Consider the following 18897-nt stretch of genomic DNA (forward strand, 5'->3'; position numbering starts at 1 on the left):
GGTTTGATCCCTGTGTGGGGAAGATCCCTTGGAAAAGGAAACGGCTACCCACTCCAGTATTCTCACCTAGAAAATCCCATGGACAGAGGAGTTTGGTGGGCTATAGTCCATAGGGTTGCAAAGAATTGGATACGACTGAAGCAAATTAGCAGCACGGACATATTTGCCTACCTCAATGATGCCTCACTTACCACAGTGATCTATGTACTTGTTTTATCTGTATATACTACAACTTGGCAATCTTTAGGGATTCGTAATTATCAAATAAATGATCATTATCCAACTTTCTTCAGGAACTTTTTTATTACTTTAATCTCTAATTGCTTCTCCATTGCTTTCATTCACTTCCTTCACTCAATTTCAAATAAAAGTTGAGCCACAAGTAGGAAGAATAAATAAATGCATCGTCTTCTAGAAATGCATTAATATAACAAAAAAGTACCATACGCTTCCCCTCAGGTGACAAAGGAAAAATAATTATCAATTTACTTTAAGACAAATCAAATAAAAATTTCAATCTTCTAATGTGGATAAGCGTATCACAGGTCAGTTTCACTGTACTGTCAGATCAGAGAGCAAATCAAAGCATCAGAGAAGCAAAACAGAAGAAATATTCCAGAAAGTTCCTATCTGCACTCAACCCAACAGTTTTGGAGGTTACTACATCATGGTATTTGAGGACTAGCATGCTCTGAACAATGTTACATAACTGTAAAGGTATGTGACTAAGATTTGCTTTGATTTTACAAATGGATTTCTCTTTTATCAAAGATAAGGCCAACAGGTCCTAGTCATTTTAAAGCAACTCAGTAATTTTAAGAAATATTCATTAAGGTAGGATATAAAGCAGACAAAAGACATTAGCTTAATTTCATTTTTAAATCTTTTTGGAAATACCCAGAGCATGGACTCTGGAGCCAAAATGGTACCCAGATCTGTCACTTACGTAGCTCTAAGACTTTGAGCGAGTCACTGAACTGTTTCACATCTCATTTTCTCATCTCCAACAGCAGGAGAGGGGATGACAAACAGTATTCCCCCAGAGTTAAGAGAGTAACACAGATATATATATATACACACATACACACACACACACAACACATACACACACACCATCTTCTATACTTAGAACAGTATCTCATACATTTTCAGGATTCAAAAAATGTTAACCTATTATGATATGTCACAAATTATAATTTTTGGTATTTGTATTATAAATAACAGAGAATTAACAGTAGTAAACACTCAAATATACAAACAGCTTCAAAGTCCCACAAGTAATAGTGACATTTTATTTTCTTCTGAAAGCGGGCTGGTATCATATATAGACACAGAAACCTGACTAGTATCCAAGGGTCAGGTTACAAATCAAGGTGGGGCTTGCTACATGACAGCTTATTCTCTAACTAAATACCTGAAAGAGCAAAATTTTAACAATAGGAGTCAACTTTTCTAAATGGCCCTTTTCTTTCTGAGTCAAAATGCATCTTTAACTAAGAAAGCCTCATTTATTTGCACATGAAGGGTAGTTAGAAGGACTCTGGACTACCTTATGAAATTCAAGTGCAATACTGTCCACATAATTTAAATGTGTAAAGCCTCCAAAGAAGAGAAATACTTACCCAACTTGTGCTACTTCCTTGGGTTTTAGTGAAGAGTAAAGATGAACCCTGCAAAACGGCCCAAGAAGACAACCAGTTCTTTCTGTAATGAAAAGATGGCCAGTGAGAACTCCATACCCTGTTTTTCCAACCAAACTTAAAAAATTAAAATCGACTTCACCAATATCAATGTGGTCCACGATTTATACTCATTACTGACATTCTTACTGTTTTTATTGGGGATATAATTCAAATGGAAACTACAATCATTTTATATCCCCAAAGCAAATGAAGTAAATTAGAGATACAGATTATCAGAATAACTACCCATCTAATCATGTTCACATGGGAGTAATCTGGCAAACACATCTGTGACCAAGGACACCAATTCCAAATCATATGAATGGATAGCAACATTTGGCAAGAATTCTTATTCACAATCAAAAAGCAGACAAACAGGATTATCTTACCTAATTCACTGTAGATTGTTTTATATGTCTTAGCTATTGTCCTTCCCCTAATGAGGCTGCACTAGGTAAGGACTAGACAGCAGGTACATTCTAAATTCCATGCTGAATGATCATCACTAAGGTTGCTAAAATGAGGCATTCAAAAACTTTTCTAAATTACAGAATCAACACACATACTCTATCAAAATGCTGAGCACAGAAATGTATAAAGGAAAGGCCTCGTTTCTTCTCTTTCAATCCCTACTCTAGAGGTAAAAATGTTTACCTTTTAGGCGATTTACTTGCTGGAAGGCTAAAATGAACATAAAATATATCTTCCATAGGAATTTAAGGCTTGCCTTACAGCCAAACATACGGCATGTTTTGTGAAAACTTTACAGACATTCCTAAGAAGGTTTATTCTCCATTTGCAGAATGTAGAATTTAGTATCTATCAATTAGACCTACTTTATTATTTTACAACTTTTTACATCTACTTGCCTTGAAAAGTAAAATAAAGTTTACTCCTACGGGGGTCTCTATTTTTCCTTTTATTTCCTGTTTTGCTAATAGTCATTATGCTACCTACTTGGACTATTTCTAATGATTAGGTTTTCACTGTGAGTTGATCCATAGGGCTTTATCATTTTAAAGATGTTAGTGATTCCCCTTAGTTGAAACTATCTACTTTCTCTATGGAAATGGATATTCTCATATTCTTTTGATATGCCTTTGTGTTTAATTTTTCTAAATCATTTTTTAGAGGTCTCTTTTAAGACTGAGCCGGATTTTGCTTTGTGCTTCACTCTGAGCACGTTTTTCTTTCAACGAGCAACATATTTTGGAAGGATTTTCATTTCTAAATTTATTTTATACTCAATCTTATATTTATCTAGATAGTATCTACTCAGTTCAGTTCAGTCGCTCAGTCGTGTCCAACTCTTTGTGACCCCATGAATCGCAGCACACCAGGCCTCCCTGTCCATCACCAACTTCCGGAGTTCACTCAGACTCACGTCCATCGAGTCAGGGATGCAATCCAGCCATCTCATCTTCTGTCGTCCCCTTCTCCTCCTGCCCCCAATCCATCCCAGCATCAGAGTCTTTTCCAATGAGTCAACTCTTTGCATGAGGTGGCCAAAGTACTGGAGTTTCAGCCTCAGCATCATTCCTTCCAAAGAACACCCAGGACCGATCTCCTTTAGAATGGATTGGTTGGATCTCCTTGCAGTCCAAGGGACTCTCAAGAGCCTTCTCCAACACCAAAGGTCAAAAGCATCAATTCTTCGGCGCTCAGCTTTCTTCACAGTCCAACTCTCACATCCATACATGACCACTGGAAAAACCATAGCCTTGACTACACAGACCTTTGTTGGCAAAGTAATGTCTCTGCTTTTCAATATGCTGTCTAGGTTGGTCATAACTTTTCTTCCAAGGAGTAAGCGTCTTTTAATTTCATGGCTGCAGTCATCATCTGCAGTGATCTTGGAGCCCCAAAAAATAAAGTCTGACAGTGTTTCCACTGTTTTCCCATCTATTTCCTGTGAAGTGATGGGACCAGATGCCATGATCTTCGTTTTCTGAATGCTGAGTTTTAAGCCAACTTTTTCACTCTCCTCTTTCACCTTCATCAAGAGGCTTTTTATAGTTCCTCTTCACTTTCTGCCATAAGGGTGGTGTCATCTGCATATCTGAGGTTACTGATATTTCTCCTGGCAATCTTGATTCCAGCTTGTGCTTCTTCCAGCCCAGCGTTTCTCATGATGTACTCTGCACAGAAGTTAAACAAGCAGGGTGACAATATACAGCCTTGATGTACTCCTTTTCCTATTTGGAACCAGTCTGTTGTTCCATGCCCAGTTCTAACTGTTGCTTCCTGACCTGCATACAAATTTCTCAAGAGGCACATCAGGTGGTCTGGTATTCCCATCTCTTTCAGAATTTTCCACAGTTTATTGTGATCCACACAGTCAAAAGCTTTGGCATAGTCAATAAAGCAGAAATAGATGTTTATCTGGAACTCTCTTGCTTTTTCGATGATCCAGCGGATGTTGGCAATTTGGTCTCTGGTTCCTCTGCCTTTTCTAAAACCAGCTTGAACATCTGGAAATTCATGGTTCACGTATTGCTGAAGCCTGGCTTGGAGAATTTTGAGCATTACTTTACTAGCCTCTCTGAAAAATGCTAAAATATATTTCCACTTCAAATATAATTCTACTTTAAATAAGCTTTTTGACTTTAATTTTCAAAATCAGAAAAACTGTGGAATGTATACCTCAGGATAAATAATGGATATTTGAATACTGAGTGAATGATAGTTCCCTTGAGGTCTGTGTGACTGAGTTGCAGGCAGAAATTAGTCACGTTTTTTTCATGGAACCAATTTTTTTTCCCCTAAAAAAACAACTGGCTGTGATACACTGTGATTATTTAAACTTGACTATTTGGCAGGTAGACATTATCTCAAAAATGGATGAAGTGAGCCTGTCATTTCAAGGAAAATAAATGATAGTATATGTTGACAATAACAAATTAAAGCTGTCAAACAGAAAGCAGAATTTTGGAAAACTCAGCACTTGTGCCACGGTAAGGTTGACAATATTTCAAAACTTAGTGACTCTGACAATGATAATATTGATTTGTGATTCTTTGGTATCATAAAATAAAATGTGCCAACATTTGAAAACTCAGCAAACTTCATAAACTGGTATATTCCAAATGACCTACAAGATGCTACAAAATTATGCACAGGTAAAGATTCATGCAAAATGCAACACAGACCCATGAATTTTAACATAACTGAGTATGAAAAGTCAGTCTCTCCCAAAAGGAAGCTTCCATAAGCCTCTGATCCTTATCCATCAGAGGGCAGACAGAATGAAAACCACAGTCACAGAAAACTAACCACACTGATCACATGGACCACAGCCTTGTCTAACTCAATGAAACTATGAGCCATGCTCTGTAGGGCCACCCAAGACGGAAGGGTCAGGGTGGAGAGTTCTGACAAAACATGGTCCACTGGAGAAGGGAATGGCAAACCACTTCAGTATTCTTGCCTTGAGAACCCGATGAACAGTATGAAAAGGCAAAAAGATACAACACTGAAAGAGGAACTCCCCAGGTCAGTAGGTGCCCAATATGCTACTGGAGAAGAGTGGACAAATAACTCCAGAAAGAATACGAGATGGAGCCAAAGCAAAAACAGTGCCCAGTTGTGGGTGTGACTGGTGATGGAAGTAAAGTCCAAAGCTGTAAAGAACAATACTGCATAGGAACCAGGAATGTTAGGTCCATGAATCAAGGTAAATTAGAAGTGGTCAAACAGGAGATGGCAAGAGTGAACATTGACATTTTAGGAATCACTGAACTAAAATGGACTGGAATGGGCAAATTTAATTCAGATGACCATTATATCTATTACTCTGGATAAGAATTTCTTAGAAGAAATGGAGTAGCCATCAAAGTCAACAAAAGAGTCCAAAATGCAGGGTACAATCTCAAGAATGACAGAATGATCTCTGTTCATTTCCAAGGCAAACAATTCAGTATCACAGTAATCCGAGTCTATGCCCCAACCAGTAACACTGAAGAAGCTGAACGGTTCAATGAGGACCTACAAGACCTTCTAGAACTAACACCCAAAAAAGATGTTCTTTTCATCATAGGGGACTGGAATGCAAAAGTGGGAAGTCAAGAGATACCTGGAGTAACAGATAAATTTGGCCTTGGAGTACAGAATGAAGCAGGGCAAAGGCTAACAGAGTTTTGCCAAGAGAATGCACTGGTCATAGCAAACACCCTCCTCCAACAACACAAGAGAAGACTCTACACATGGACATCACCAGATGGTCAATACCAAAATCAGACTGATTATATTCTTTGCAGCCAAAGATGGAGAAGCTCTATACAGTCAGCAAAAAAAAAAAAAAGACTGGGAACTGTGGCTCAGATCATGAACTGCTTATTGCCAAATTCAGACTTAAACTGAAGTAGGGAAAACCACTAGATCATTCAGATATGGCCTAAATCAAATCCCTTACAATTATACAGTGGAAGTGACAGATTCAAGGGATTAGATCTGATAGACAGAGTGCCTGTAGAACTATGGATGGAGGTTTGTGACACTGTACAGGAGGCAGGGATCAAGACCATCTCCAATAAAAAAAATGCAAAAATACAAAATGGTCATCTGAGGAGGCCTTACAAATAGCTGAGAAAAGAAGGGAAGCCAAAGGCAAAGGATAAAAGGAAAGACATACCCACTTGAATGTAGAGTTCCAAAGAATAGCAGAGAAAGATGAGATGATCAATGCAAAGAAATAGAGGAAAACAATAGAATGGGAAAGACTAGAGATCTCTTCAAGAAAATCAGATACATCAGGGGAACATTTCATGCAAAGATGGGAACAATAAAGGACAGAAACAGTATGCTGTTAAAGTGCTACACTCAATATGCCAACAAATTTGGAAAACTCAGCAGTGGCCACAGGACTGGAAAAGGTCAGTTTCATTCCAATCCCAAAGAAAGGCAATGCCAAAGAATGTTCAAACTACCACCACAGTTGCACTCATCTCATACACTAGCAAAGTAATGCTCGAAATTCTCCAAGGCAGGCTTCAACAGTACATGAACCATGAACTTCCAGATGTTCAAGCTGGATTTAGAAAAGGCAGAGGAACCAGAGATCAAATTGCCAACATCCGTTGGATCATTGAAGAAGCAAGAGACTTCCAAAAAATAATCTACTTCTGTTTTATTGATTACGCCAAAGCCTTTGACTGTGTAGATCACACCAAACTGTGGAAAATTCTTAAAGAAATGGGAATACCAGACCACCTGACTTGCTTCCTGAGAAATCTGTATGCAAGTCAAGAAGCAACGGTTAGAACCAGACATGGAACAACAGACTGGTTCCAAATTGGGAAAGGAATATGTCAAAGCTGTATACTGTCACCCTGCTTATTTAACTTCTATGCAGAGTATATCATGCCAAATGCCGGGCTGGATGAAGCACAAGCTGGAATCAAGATTACTGGGAGAAATATCAATAACCTCAGATACGCAGATGACACCAGCCTTATGGCAAAAAGCAAAGAACTAAAGAATCTCTTCATGAAAGTGAAAGAGTGAAAAAGCTGGCTTAAAACTCAACATTCAGAAAACAAAGATCATGGCATCCAATCCCATCACTTCATGGCAATTACATGGAGAAACAATGGAAACAGTGAGAGACTTTAATTTTGGGGGCTCCAAAAGGACTGCAGATGGTGACTGCAGCCATGAAATTAAAAGACGCCTGCTCCTTGGAAGAAAAGCTATGACCAACCTAGGCAACATGTTAAAGAGCAGAGACATTAATTACTTTGCTGACAAAGATCCGTCTAGTCAAAGCTATGGTTTTTCCAGTCGTCATGTATGGATGTGAGAGTTGGAGTATAAAGAAAGCTGATCACCTAAGAACTGATGCTTTTGAACTGAGGTGTTGGAGAAGACTCTTGAGAGTCCCTTGGACTGCAAGGAGATCCAACCAGTCAGTCCTAAAGGAAATCAGTCCTGAATATTCACTGGAAGGACTGATGCTGAAGCTGAAACTCTTATACTTTGACCACCTGATACAAAGAACTAACTCCTTGGAAAAGACCCTGATGCTGGGAAAGACTGAAGGCAGAAGAAGGGGACAACAGAGAATGAGATGGTTGGATGGCATCACTGACTCAATGGACATGAGTTTGAGCAAGCTCTGGGAGTTGGTGATGGACAGGGCATGCTACAGTCCATGGGGTTGCAAAGAGTCAAGATAAAACTGAGTGACTGAACAACAAAATGTGAATAAATCTGAATATAATGAAATAGATGTACTCTTAGGAAAAGTATTCTAGAAGAAGAAAATCCAAAAAACTATTATGAGAAAAACAACAACGAAAACAAAGTAGCCAAAGACCTACTTGCACTACTTATTCCCAAAAGAAAAAAAAAGATCCAATTCACCGACTTCTACCAAGGAACAGCTTAAGGAATAGACAACTGCAGTACTTGTAAAAGTTATTTCAGAGTACTTAAGAGACAAACTTCCAAGTACAAAAATCTGACAAAGACAGTTCAATTAAAGCAAATCTAAAAACCTCGACTACACGTAAATTTTAAACTGTTTCTTAAACAGATTGACACTAAAAACCACAGCATTTCAACAGTTTTTTTTTTTTTTAATCAGAGAAAATGTAACTTAAAAAGAGTTAATTTCCTAAATTCATTACCCAAAAAGCCAACAACCTGGACTTCCCCAGTGGCGCAATGGATAAAAATCTGCCTGCCAATGCAAAGGACACAGGTTAGATCCCTGGCCTGGGAAGATTCCACAGCAGTGGGGCAACTAAGCTCACGCACCGCAGCTACTGAGCCTGTGCTCCACAACACGAGAACCACTGCCATCAGAAGCGCGTTCACTGTAGCCAGAGTAGTGCCCTCTTGCTGCAGCTGGAGAAAGCCTCCACAGCAACAAAGAGCCAGCGCAGCCAAAATGAATTAATTAGTTAAAAAAAAAACCAACAATCCAAGAGAAAAAAAGTCAGAGTATAAACTGATAATTCAACAACAACAACAAAGAAATACATACGGTTTGTGACACTCTACCCCACTAAAAGAAACGCAAATAAAATACAATTTCTCTCTAACCTCCAGTAGCAAAGATCAAAGAGTCTGACAACATAATGAACTGACAAAGGTGCAGAGAAAACCCAGGCTCCTGGAAGTTGGGACTGACTGAGGACCTTGAGGTATAATCTGGAATTGTATCAATGGGACCACTACATATGGCTTAGCAACTCCACTTCTATAAAATTTATTCTACAGGCATATCTACATACTCACAAAATGAGCTGTGCAAGACACGGAGTGTAATACTGTTTGTAATAGCAAAAGATGTAAAAGTCCTAAATGTCTACCAATAGACAGGCATATACTTGCAAAGAACAATTAAATAAACTATGATACAGCCATATAACTATAGGCTTCCCAGGTGGCTCTGGGGAAAGAAAGAATCTGCCTGCCAATGCAGGAGTTCCATCCGTAGGGCGGGCAACCCAATCCAGTATTCTTGCCTGACAAATCCATGGACAGAGGAGCCTGGCAGGCTACAGTCCATAGGGTCACAAAAGAGTCAGACACGACTGAGCAACATCATCAACATGCAGCAGTTAAAATCAATGTGCCAATTGTACATGCAATGAAACAGAACCATCTCCAAGATAAACTGTTAAAAGATTGTTAAAAGTAACCTATGTGTGTTTGTGTGTGTGTGTGTGTGTGTGTGTGTGTGTGTGTATATATATATATATATTCATTCTATCTCTGGTGGAAAAGTCCATCTCACTAGACCTAACTGGTTGTCTCTGGGGAGGGAACTGATGGCTGGTAACTGGATTTGACTCTTCTGTATACCTTTGTGTTTTGCCATGTGCATTCATTACTTATTGAAAAGAATTTTAATAAAGCTAATGGTTGCTCTGAATCGCCTGCCTTATCATTTCTGAATTTAACCTTACCCTAAGAAATGTGTCAAGATAAAGAAAATTTTTGCTACACTTCCTAACAATCTTTTTTATATATATATATAGTATTAGAAAATACATCTGAAATGCTTTGAAACTGTTAATCACTTCTACCAGAATATAATTTATATAGTTTTTATTTATATCAGATAAAAAATATCATTAATGATTTGTGTACTTACCGAACCTTTTTTCCATTTTCAGTAATTTTTGTTACATTTAATAATCCATATTTCTCTTGACCCTATGGTATGGAACAGAGGTATTACTGTTTATACATCATTCATATAGGCAATGAGGTCTAAATTCTTACATACAACTGAATCAAAATGATCTGGTACTCTAATATTAGCTTAAAAGAAAAGATTAGTCAGTAGTAATATGTTTAGTTGTATAATATGTTAAAAATACAATTTCCTAATACTTCTGTAAAGTTATTTTCAGTTAAAAAAATTATTTTCAGTTATTTTTATAATTAAGCACTTGGTCTTCTCAAGTAACAGCAGCCATAAGGTAAAGTCAAACTAGATTTCCATATGAATGCTACAAGTCAGCACTGGAAAAGTGATTTATGACTTTCTGTTCAAAGCAAGGGATACAATGCTATAAGGATAAATATCACAAGAAAAGGAATTATTTATTCTGTTGTCACTGTACAACATTATAGTCTGAAAATTATTTAAGATACCCACTTTGTCAGAATATAAAAATAACCAGGTGGAACAAATGCAGTGACTGTATTTAATAAAGTAACTGGTACTCTGCATAGAATTGGCCTTAATGTGGCATAAAGAATTCACTACATGCTCCATTAAACATATGATCACATGGTGAACTGGGCTCTAGACTAACTACACCTATTAGTCAGTGGATGTAAAACCCAGTTACGCAGCTTTACCATCACACCCTAGGAAGGCAAAAGCCGCTGTGCTCAAGTTAAATATCATCTTAACATCCTTCCAGGTGGGACTGAAGAAGGGCTTCTCACTGCTCTCGCCTCCTATATTCAAATCAATTTAATCAAAATGAGTTAATGCCTATAGCAATCATCAGCATTAATGAGCACTGTACACACAGGACAAAGCAGTCAATTTTATTTCAACTGAAACATACATACGATATACACACACAGGGAAAAAAGACTCCCAATTCAGAATTTACTTCTAACTATTTGACTCATACCTCAGCTATGTTCTCAATGTACTTTAATTAGGAAAAACAACCAAATTTTTCTTGTACAGGAGATAAATATTGAGTATTTTCTCACTAATGTCTAAAAGATAATATTTCCCTGGTCTGATAAGAAAAAGTCACATCTATAGACAAAGCTGACTAACTGTTCTATTAATCACTTTTGTACACTGGGAACTTGGGAAATATCCACACTACTGAAATTTTTTTCACAAAGCTTAAGGTTGGCTCTCCTTAGATATGCCAAGTCTGATTCTTTTTGTAAGAACTCTCTATTGCCTCTCAATAAAAACATCAATTACATAGTTAAAAGCATGCACAGGACATTAAGAACATTCCCTATTTCAGAATGCAGAGAAGGGGGGGAAAAAAAACTTTCAATGATCCAGAAACTAAGTAACATTAATCTGAAAGGATGGGCCCTGGTTGTGTAAGCACAGGAGCAGGAATAAGCCTACTAAAAACGCCAAAGCTGGAACAGTGTGGGTGAACAAGCAGAGACACGACGGAAATGCCAGCATCAAAACAGGAAGATAAACGGAAGGGACAGCAGCAGCGACAGATGGCCAGAGCCTGAGGGATGAAAAAAACACTCTGGATCAGGGATTCTTACCTGAGCTGTGAATGGACCGATACTGCACAAAACCGTGCCTGTGCAGACATCATTCAAGGGCAGGGCCCAGAGTACCCAGGAAATTCTCACAGGGACCAAGACCCAAGCACTAACGCTCTAAGGAGCAAGCACTCAACGTGAACGTAAGAACAAAATCTGCCACATTCAAAGCATACAGGTGCAAAGCAATGACCACACCAACGAGAAGTGCAGTGAGAAAGGCACCCCTAACTCCCCCTGTGAGGAAGGAAGGGGGTCAGAGCAGCTTGCTAGAGACTGAGGACCAGGAGGAGCTAGATGGAAACACAGCGGGTGGAGATGACAAACCGGTGAGGCCACAGAGGCCAAAGGAGCATCAGCTGCAAGAGCTGTAAGTTCTCTCCACGTACTGAGGTGGAGAAGTAGCAAGAAACAAAGGCAGTGGAGAGAATGAAGCAGACGCAGGTGACAATGGACTCAAGCGGAACACTCCTAGTTACCACAAGAGACGCTCAGGCCTGGACCAGGGCAGTAAGCGAGTCAAAGTGTTAGTCGCTCAGTCGTGTCCAACTCTTTGCGACCCTGTGGACTGTAGCCCATCAGACTCCTCTGTCCATGGAATTCTCCAGGCAAGAATACTGGAGTGGGTTGCCATTCCCTTCTCCAGTGAAGGAGTGAACAGGGGCCAAATGTGAGAATGATTCAGAAGACAGAGCTGACAGGGATGGGAAGAGGGAAGAGCTGGGAATCTCCCAAGCTCGAGCAGCTGGGTAGAGGGGGGTCCCTCAGCGTCAAGAACGCTCTTTGTTGTTGTTTTTCACTTTTTGGCAGCGACAAGCAGCATGTGGGATTTTAATTCCCCGACCAGGGACTGAATCTGTCCCTCCTGCATTGGATGCATAGGGTCTTACCACAGGACCACCAGGCATTCTCTAGAGGAGCTTTCCCAACCCCTCAAGTAGGAGCTCCTCCACCTATGACTACGGCCCCTCGTTCACCTGTGTTGCATTTAATGCAAAGCACTATTACATATAATTTACTCACCCTCTATCAGGCTGTATGCTGGAACTAGATCTGCTGTGCTCATCGCTGTATGACAGCGCCCAGCACAGTGGCTAGCAGCAACCTGGGGCTCAATATATATTTATTGAAGTAATTAACCCACAAAGTAGCTGTGTGGTGCGGCTAAAAAATAAAATTAAATAAAATAAAAGAGGGCATTAAGAAAAGAAATATAAGAGAAGGTCAGTGATGGAAGGTCAGTAATTAAAGAACAAAGTAGCTGTGCTATCACACTACTAAGAAATGTAAGAGAGGGACTTCCCTGAGTCCAGTGGTTAAGAATTCACCTGCCAACGCAGGGCACATGGGTTACATTCCTGGTTCAGGAAGACCCCCACGTGCCACAGAGCAACAAAGAAAGATCCCACATGCCGCAATGCAGATCCTGCGTGCCACAACGCAGATCCTGCATGCCACAACAGTAGGAGCCCGTGCACCTAGAGCCTGTGCCCCAAAACAAGAGAAGCCACCACAGTGGGAAGCTGGCGCACTGCAACTAGAGTAGCTCCTGCGCACTGCAACTAGAGAAAGCCTGTGCAGAGCAACAAAGACCCAGCGCAGCCAAAAACAAACAAATAACTCCTCTCTTCCACTGCAGGGGGTGTGGGTTTGATCCCTGGTCAGGAAGTTAAGATCCTGGATGCTGTGTGCTACAGCCAAAAAATAAAATTTAATAATAAAAGAAGGCATTAAAAAAAGAAATGTAAGAGAAGGTCAGTGATGGAGAAAATAAAGCTTTAGCTCTTAAACACTGAAGTTCTGCATCTGACATAAAAGTGATGAGCAGGAGGATACAGGTTTGACTATCCAGGTGTGAGCTTTGGAAAAAGGAATTTAGACAGATTTTTCATACTATTTGGTGTACTTTTCTCCACTTAGGATCAAAGTCCATCAATGTGTTTGTGTAGCTTACTAAAATAACTTCATAAAAACTTTGTTAGGTCCTCTAAAATCTGTCCATACTCACACAAATATTTCTTAGCCCTCTAAAAACTGTCCATACTCACACACAAATATTTCTTAGTCTAAATATGCTGATACTCCAAAGTTTCCAAAGGAAACTTCAAGTTGAAAATAAGCAGGAAAGTTTTACTAAGAACTAGTAAAATTGGTTAAGGTTGAACCAAAAAGACTGTAATAAGATTGTCTTAACCTAATAAGGCAAGAAAACAATCAAATATTTGTTCCGTTGAGTAATCTGGGAAAACTTCCACAGGTTCATAACCTCTTTGCAGGCTCCAGAATTTGTAACTGATTTTGCATTCATTTAGTAAAGTAAACATTTCCCAATTTTGGGTAATAACTGTTAATATCAAAATCAATATCTCCCAAGAAAACTTTTATCTTCAGTTAATCATCTTATAATAATGTAATAAAAAGATTCTTTCCACACAGAGGAAGAATATAATGTCAAAAAAGAACCACTGTAATGAAACTTCCAGGACAGGTAAATCCATACAGATCTTCAAACTAGAGCTTACTGCGGGGACGGGAGAAGGGGCAGGGAAATGTACAGTGACTGCTTGATGGGTAGGGGTCTCCTGATGAAAGCGTCCTAAAACTAGGCACATATTGTAAATACACTAAAGCCACTGAATTACAAACTTTAAAATAGTTAGTGACTAATTTTATGTTAAGTGAGTTTCACCTAGATTAAAAAAATGTTTAAAGAACCAGTTTTATTTAAAAAAAATTAATGTCTAAATCATGTTCAATGGAAAAAAATTAAGACAATCTATCCACTAAACACACTTGTTAAAGAACGTGTTGAAATGTCCTTTGCTCCAAAGTGGATCAAGCACTTTAATACCATTATTTGAAAACATAAGGTCAAAGCTTGTTTCCAAATTATATATTCAAAATTGTATTCACTATTTAGTAACTGAAAACTTTAAAATGCATATTCTCATAGGTACATTGGGACAAATAGAGATTAGGTCTTTAGATCAGCCTACAAAATCCTACTGAATCCATGCTCTAGTCATACTGTAGAGAAATATTATCAATTTTTTAAAAGATGTATAGACTACCTATTTCTAAAAAGGACTTCAGGTGACTATGAAAAACAATGTATTTGAAAACTGGAAAGAACAAGAAAAAAATGAACATGTTTAAAATTTGTATTAACGGATGAAATTTTAATCTGCTTTGATTAGAAGAGACGGAATGAAGACATTATATGCAAGTGAACAAAGCTTGTAAAAAAAGACCACGTATTATATGATTCTATTCATATGAAAGGACCAGAACAGGCAAATCTAGTGAGATATAAAGTAATTACTGGCTGCTTAGGGCTTGATGGAGTGTGGAGGTAGAAGGGGTCATGACAGATGAGTACTTCTTTTCAAGGTGATGAAGATATTCTAAATAAGTGTAACAATAGTTGCATGTATCTGAATATATTAATACTAACAACCACCAAACTGTACAGTTTAAATGGGTGAATGGTACAGTATGTTAGTTATATTTCAATACAGTTTTAATTAAAAAAAAAAAAAGAGATTTGAGAGGTAGCTGGGCAATTTGCAGAGATTTAAAGATGACACCAAGTAACTAACACTAACAGTGTCAGTTTCATTTCTACATTTGTAGCTTCTTTTTTCTTACCACTAAGGCTTTATGCCAACCAGATTTTAAGTCAAAGAACTAAGAAAATATTTGCTCATATTAACTGGGTAAGAGTGGGAAAGACAGGTAAAAGACTCAGTTCAAACAGTACGAGTGGAGGACAGGGAGCAGAGGCTGAGGAAGATATTCAGGGGACAGAAGCCTCTGGGCGTGGGGGCAGTTGGAGGGTGCTGAACTGCGGGATGGGGGGAAGGACACTCTACACTTATGAGAAAACAGAATAGCCTTAGGCAGAATTAACAGAGTTGTTTTTTTTTTTTTCCCACATGCAAGCAAATAAAGAACGAAACAGAATCCTGATGAGGTAGTTCCCTGCCACAGCCATGAGAGGGGACCCTGAGTCCAGACAGTCAGGGTGCTTGGCAAACCCTTGAGAAAGGATAACTGCCTGCGGGAAAAAGCTGCAAACAGTCCTTTGTAACCTACGTGGGACATTTATAAACTCATGTTTCTAGGATTACCTAGAAATTCCCTTTTACCAAAATATAAATAATTTATAAAAGGTCTTCTTAGAAGTTATACATTACCCATACTTTAGTTTAAAAAGGTTTTCCTTTTTCTAGCTAGATGGATAAATTAAGATACTGTAGTAACAGTACCTTAGGTTCATACAATAATTCTTGACAAAACCACTAAAATCACATTTACTTTTATCTTTATTTGATGTTTACGTACCCAGGACTGTGTTAAACAATGTAAAAGAAAAAAGGAGAAAACAGCCCCTATCTATCCCTATGAGTCCCTTTGCAGTTTAAACTCTCAGCAGGGAGATGGGGGAACACAAGGTAACTTTCACTCCATGGATGCAGTCAATGACTTGCAACTCAGAGAACTGTTATGCTGAGGTTAGTGGGGGCAGGACCTACAGAGTCCTCCTCCAAGTCAGCTCAGGATTAACTGTAGGTGCAGAGAAGCCAAGGAGCAGGGTAGGCAATGAAACCTTCTGAGCAACATCAGAAGGACAGGTGGACAACATGTTAGACGAATCAAAAGACCAGACTTGCTCAGGGAAGGGAGGAAGAGCCTGTAAAAGGAAAGCACCATCTGTGAAAATCTGGGTCCCTAGGAAATCAGAAGTATCCTAATAAAGTTTATTCCTTAAAATTAAGGAAATAACAATGAAAGTTTGTTTTTTAAAAAACTTTACAAATTTTATTTCTTCATTCGGCAAAACTCCCTGGAACAGCAAAACTCTACTGCACTGAGTACTCTGGTTCTGCTCTAAGAAAGCTTTCCTTTGTCTAGTGGGGAAGACATTAACTAAGGGTTGGAAGCTCCTACAAGAAATAAGAAATGAAAAGAGTTGCTCTATTTTATGGAATCAAATAACATATACTTAAATGCTATGAAGAGGACTACAGGGAAAGTATGAAAGTGAAAATGATAGTGGCTCAGTCCTGTCCGACTTTTTGTGACCCCATGGACTGTTGCCCGCCACGCTCTGTCCATGGAATTTCCCAGGCAAGACTACTGGAATGGGTAGCCATTCCCTTCTCCAGGAGATCTTCCCGACCCAGCGATTGAACCCAGATCTCCTGCATTACAGGCAGATCCTTTACTGACCCACCAGGGAAATCCACTACAGGGAAATCTGACCAAATCTAGAGGATTAGAATAAAATTCGGAGTCTGAACCAAGCTCTAAGGAATGACCTAGAAGTTGACTGGACAAAGATATGAGGGACACGGGTTTCAGTACATGAAGGCCCTGGAGCTGAAGAGCCAGAGGGCAGTGAGAACAAGTGAGCGGGGCTGAGGACCCAGGACAGGCACAGCCTTGCAGACCTCAACACAGAGTTTAGTCCCCCTTTCTGAAAGGAAATGGAGCCACTGGAGGGGAAGAGGAGGAGCAGCAAATTGCAGGAAGACTTGGGGAGGGAGGTCCTGCAAACATTGAGGTCAAGTAGAATTTCTCCATCGTTAAGAGTGAAGAGAAGTCACCGGCGGTTTTCCAAGCTTAGGAGAAACCTCAGGTTGAGTTAGGTACTGCCAATATTACCTGGCATAGGCTGGGTGATGCATCTGACGGTTTAGAAGGGAAAAGGGCATCTAAGCTCGTTAATAAGGAGGAGGGTGCTTCTTACCTTTGGACTGTTGGCCTGAGGAAGAAAGGGTAATGTGTAAACTTGATAGTATTCTCCAGGGACTTTAACATTTATGTTCAAAAGCCAAACATAAATTCATCCCTTATAAATATGGTATACAAGTTGATCATGAAGGTACCATATTTTGCACAAAGCAGAGAATTTTTAAATCAGTAAAATTTAATTAATTTTTAATTAATTAAAAATTTAATTAATTTAATTTTTAATTTAAACCTATTATCTGGTTATTTTTTGAGAGACCAATGAAATTTTATAGAAGCTCAAGAGATATTTAAACATTACACTTAAGAGAAAATTAATTTGCTGAAACTGATTGAAATAACTGGACTATATTTTCTACTTGCTGCTATCATACTAACTGTATCTTGGTGCTTTGGTGAAGAGGGAGAAGACTCATGTTCAGGATAGCAGGGTTTTGAGGCAGATGGAGATTCCTACAAAAAATAAGTAATGAAAAATGTTACTCTATTTCATATAATTGTATTTCTCCCTCTACTCATAGAAGGAGAGCTTAATAAGGGAGGCTGAGAAAAATTTTTTCCTAGTTACTTCCCTTCTATATTTAGCTATGAAACTAATATGGTACAGATGTGAAAACTACAGATGTCATAAAGTTTATAAAATATGGCATATTTTGTACCAATTACTATAAACTTAAATATCATATACAGGATTACTCAAAAGAAATGAGGCATGCTGCCTTAAAATCATGATGCTGCATCAGCTTAAATTAACCATATTTAAAATAAATAAAATCTGCACACTTGTGGATAAAAATGTTAACAGTCAACATGTTAATTTGCTCTTGGTGTGAATCCTGGTAGGATTTGGCACAGAACACTCACAGGAACTACTTGGCAACTGCCAGAATGAGAACTTGTATTTAATTAAACTGCTATTAATATTTAATATAATTCATAGCTAACCCCAGTTATTAGAAATAAACAAAGATTTTTTTTTAGTATGCAAAGAAGAAACCTCAGATTTACAGATTAATAACTCACCCGAAAAAAAAGGAATATTTTAAAATCTAAGCCTACAAGAGTATAATAGAAGGAAGCCAATAATGTGCATTCTCAAAGAAATTCTGCTTTGTCAATATTAGAATGGTATGTGATTTCTACCTCAGGTATTTGTAACACTATTCATGGAGGATAGGACCAAAGAAACATTTTATTGGTACCAACAGCCAAGTTCCATTTAAATGTTCTCTGTTCTCCTAGAAGCTTTGAATAATTTCAGGAAAAGAGAATTAGGAAAATCATATGCCAACATCTATTATTAACTTTCCGATAAAGCCAGATAATTTCTCTGGACATTCATCTTCACATCTGTATCATCTACTTTTCTATACTTATGAAACTGGATAAAATACTGGTGATGAGCCTGGGAATTTTTATTAAATCACAATACAAAACCGTTCATTCAACATCCATTTACTTGGAAAAAAGTCTTCAGGTTCATAACCTATACAATTTGTAAATACAGAAACTAGGCAGCAGTGAAATTTTACAGGAAGAATTCCTGAAGGGACAACCTTAAAAGCAAACATCCAAGGCCTACATATAAATAGAGAAAACATTAAAATCATATCAAATATTTCTTTATAAAAAGAAATTACATTTAATGTCCAAATGACAGTTTAGCCTCATTTAAGTATTTTTTTCGACAGCTTCAGAAGTTTTGCTTTTCCACTTCTTGACTTCTAAAGAGTGCTTA

General features: G+C 38.3%; 1 protein-coding gene across 48 annotated transcripts in view; it reads right to left on the bottom strand.

Moving 5' to 3' along the window:
* The window catches only part of ARHGAP12 (Rho GTPase activating protein 12), a 118167-nt gene that overhangs the window by 19089 nt on the left and 80181 nt on the right, over window positions 1–18897 (bottom strand). For 19 of the 48 annotated variants that reach the window (XM_086334097.1, XM_086334086.1, XM_086334081.1 and 16 more), the window contains 2 exons: window positions 9784–9845; window positions 1623–1704 (listed from right to left, as the gene is read on the bottom strand). In XM_086334097.1, coding sequence (XP_086190223.1) covers window positions 1623–1704; window positions 9784–9845 — 144 coding nt within the window. Of the gene's footprint in view, window positions 1–1622; window positions 1705–9783; window positions 9846–17157; window positions 17173–17537; window positions 17613–18897 lie in introns of all 48 variants that reach the window. The other 29 variants (XM_086334092.1, XM_086334076.1, XM_086334093.1 and 26 more) reach the window with 2 other exon arrangements.

This window comes from Bos grunniens, chromosome 13 (genome assembly GCF_055505025.1).
Source record: "Bos grunniens cultivar Pamir isolate PY7600 chromosome 13, Bosgru_T2T1.0, whole genome shotgun sequence".
Lineage (NCBI taxonomy): Eukaryota > Metazoa > Chordata > Mammalia > Artiodactyla > Bovidae > Bos > Bos grunniens.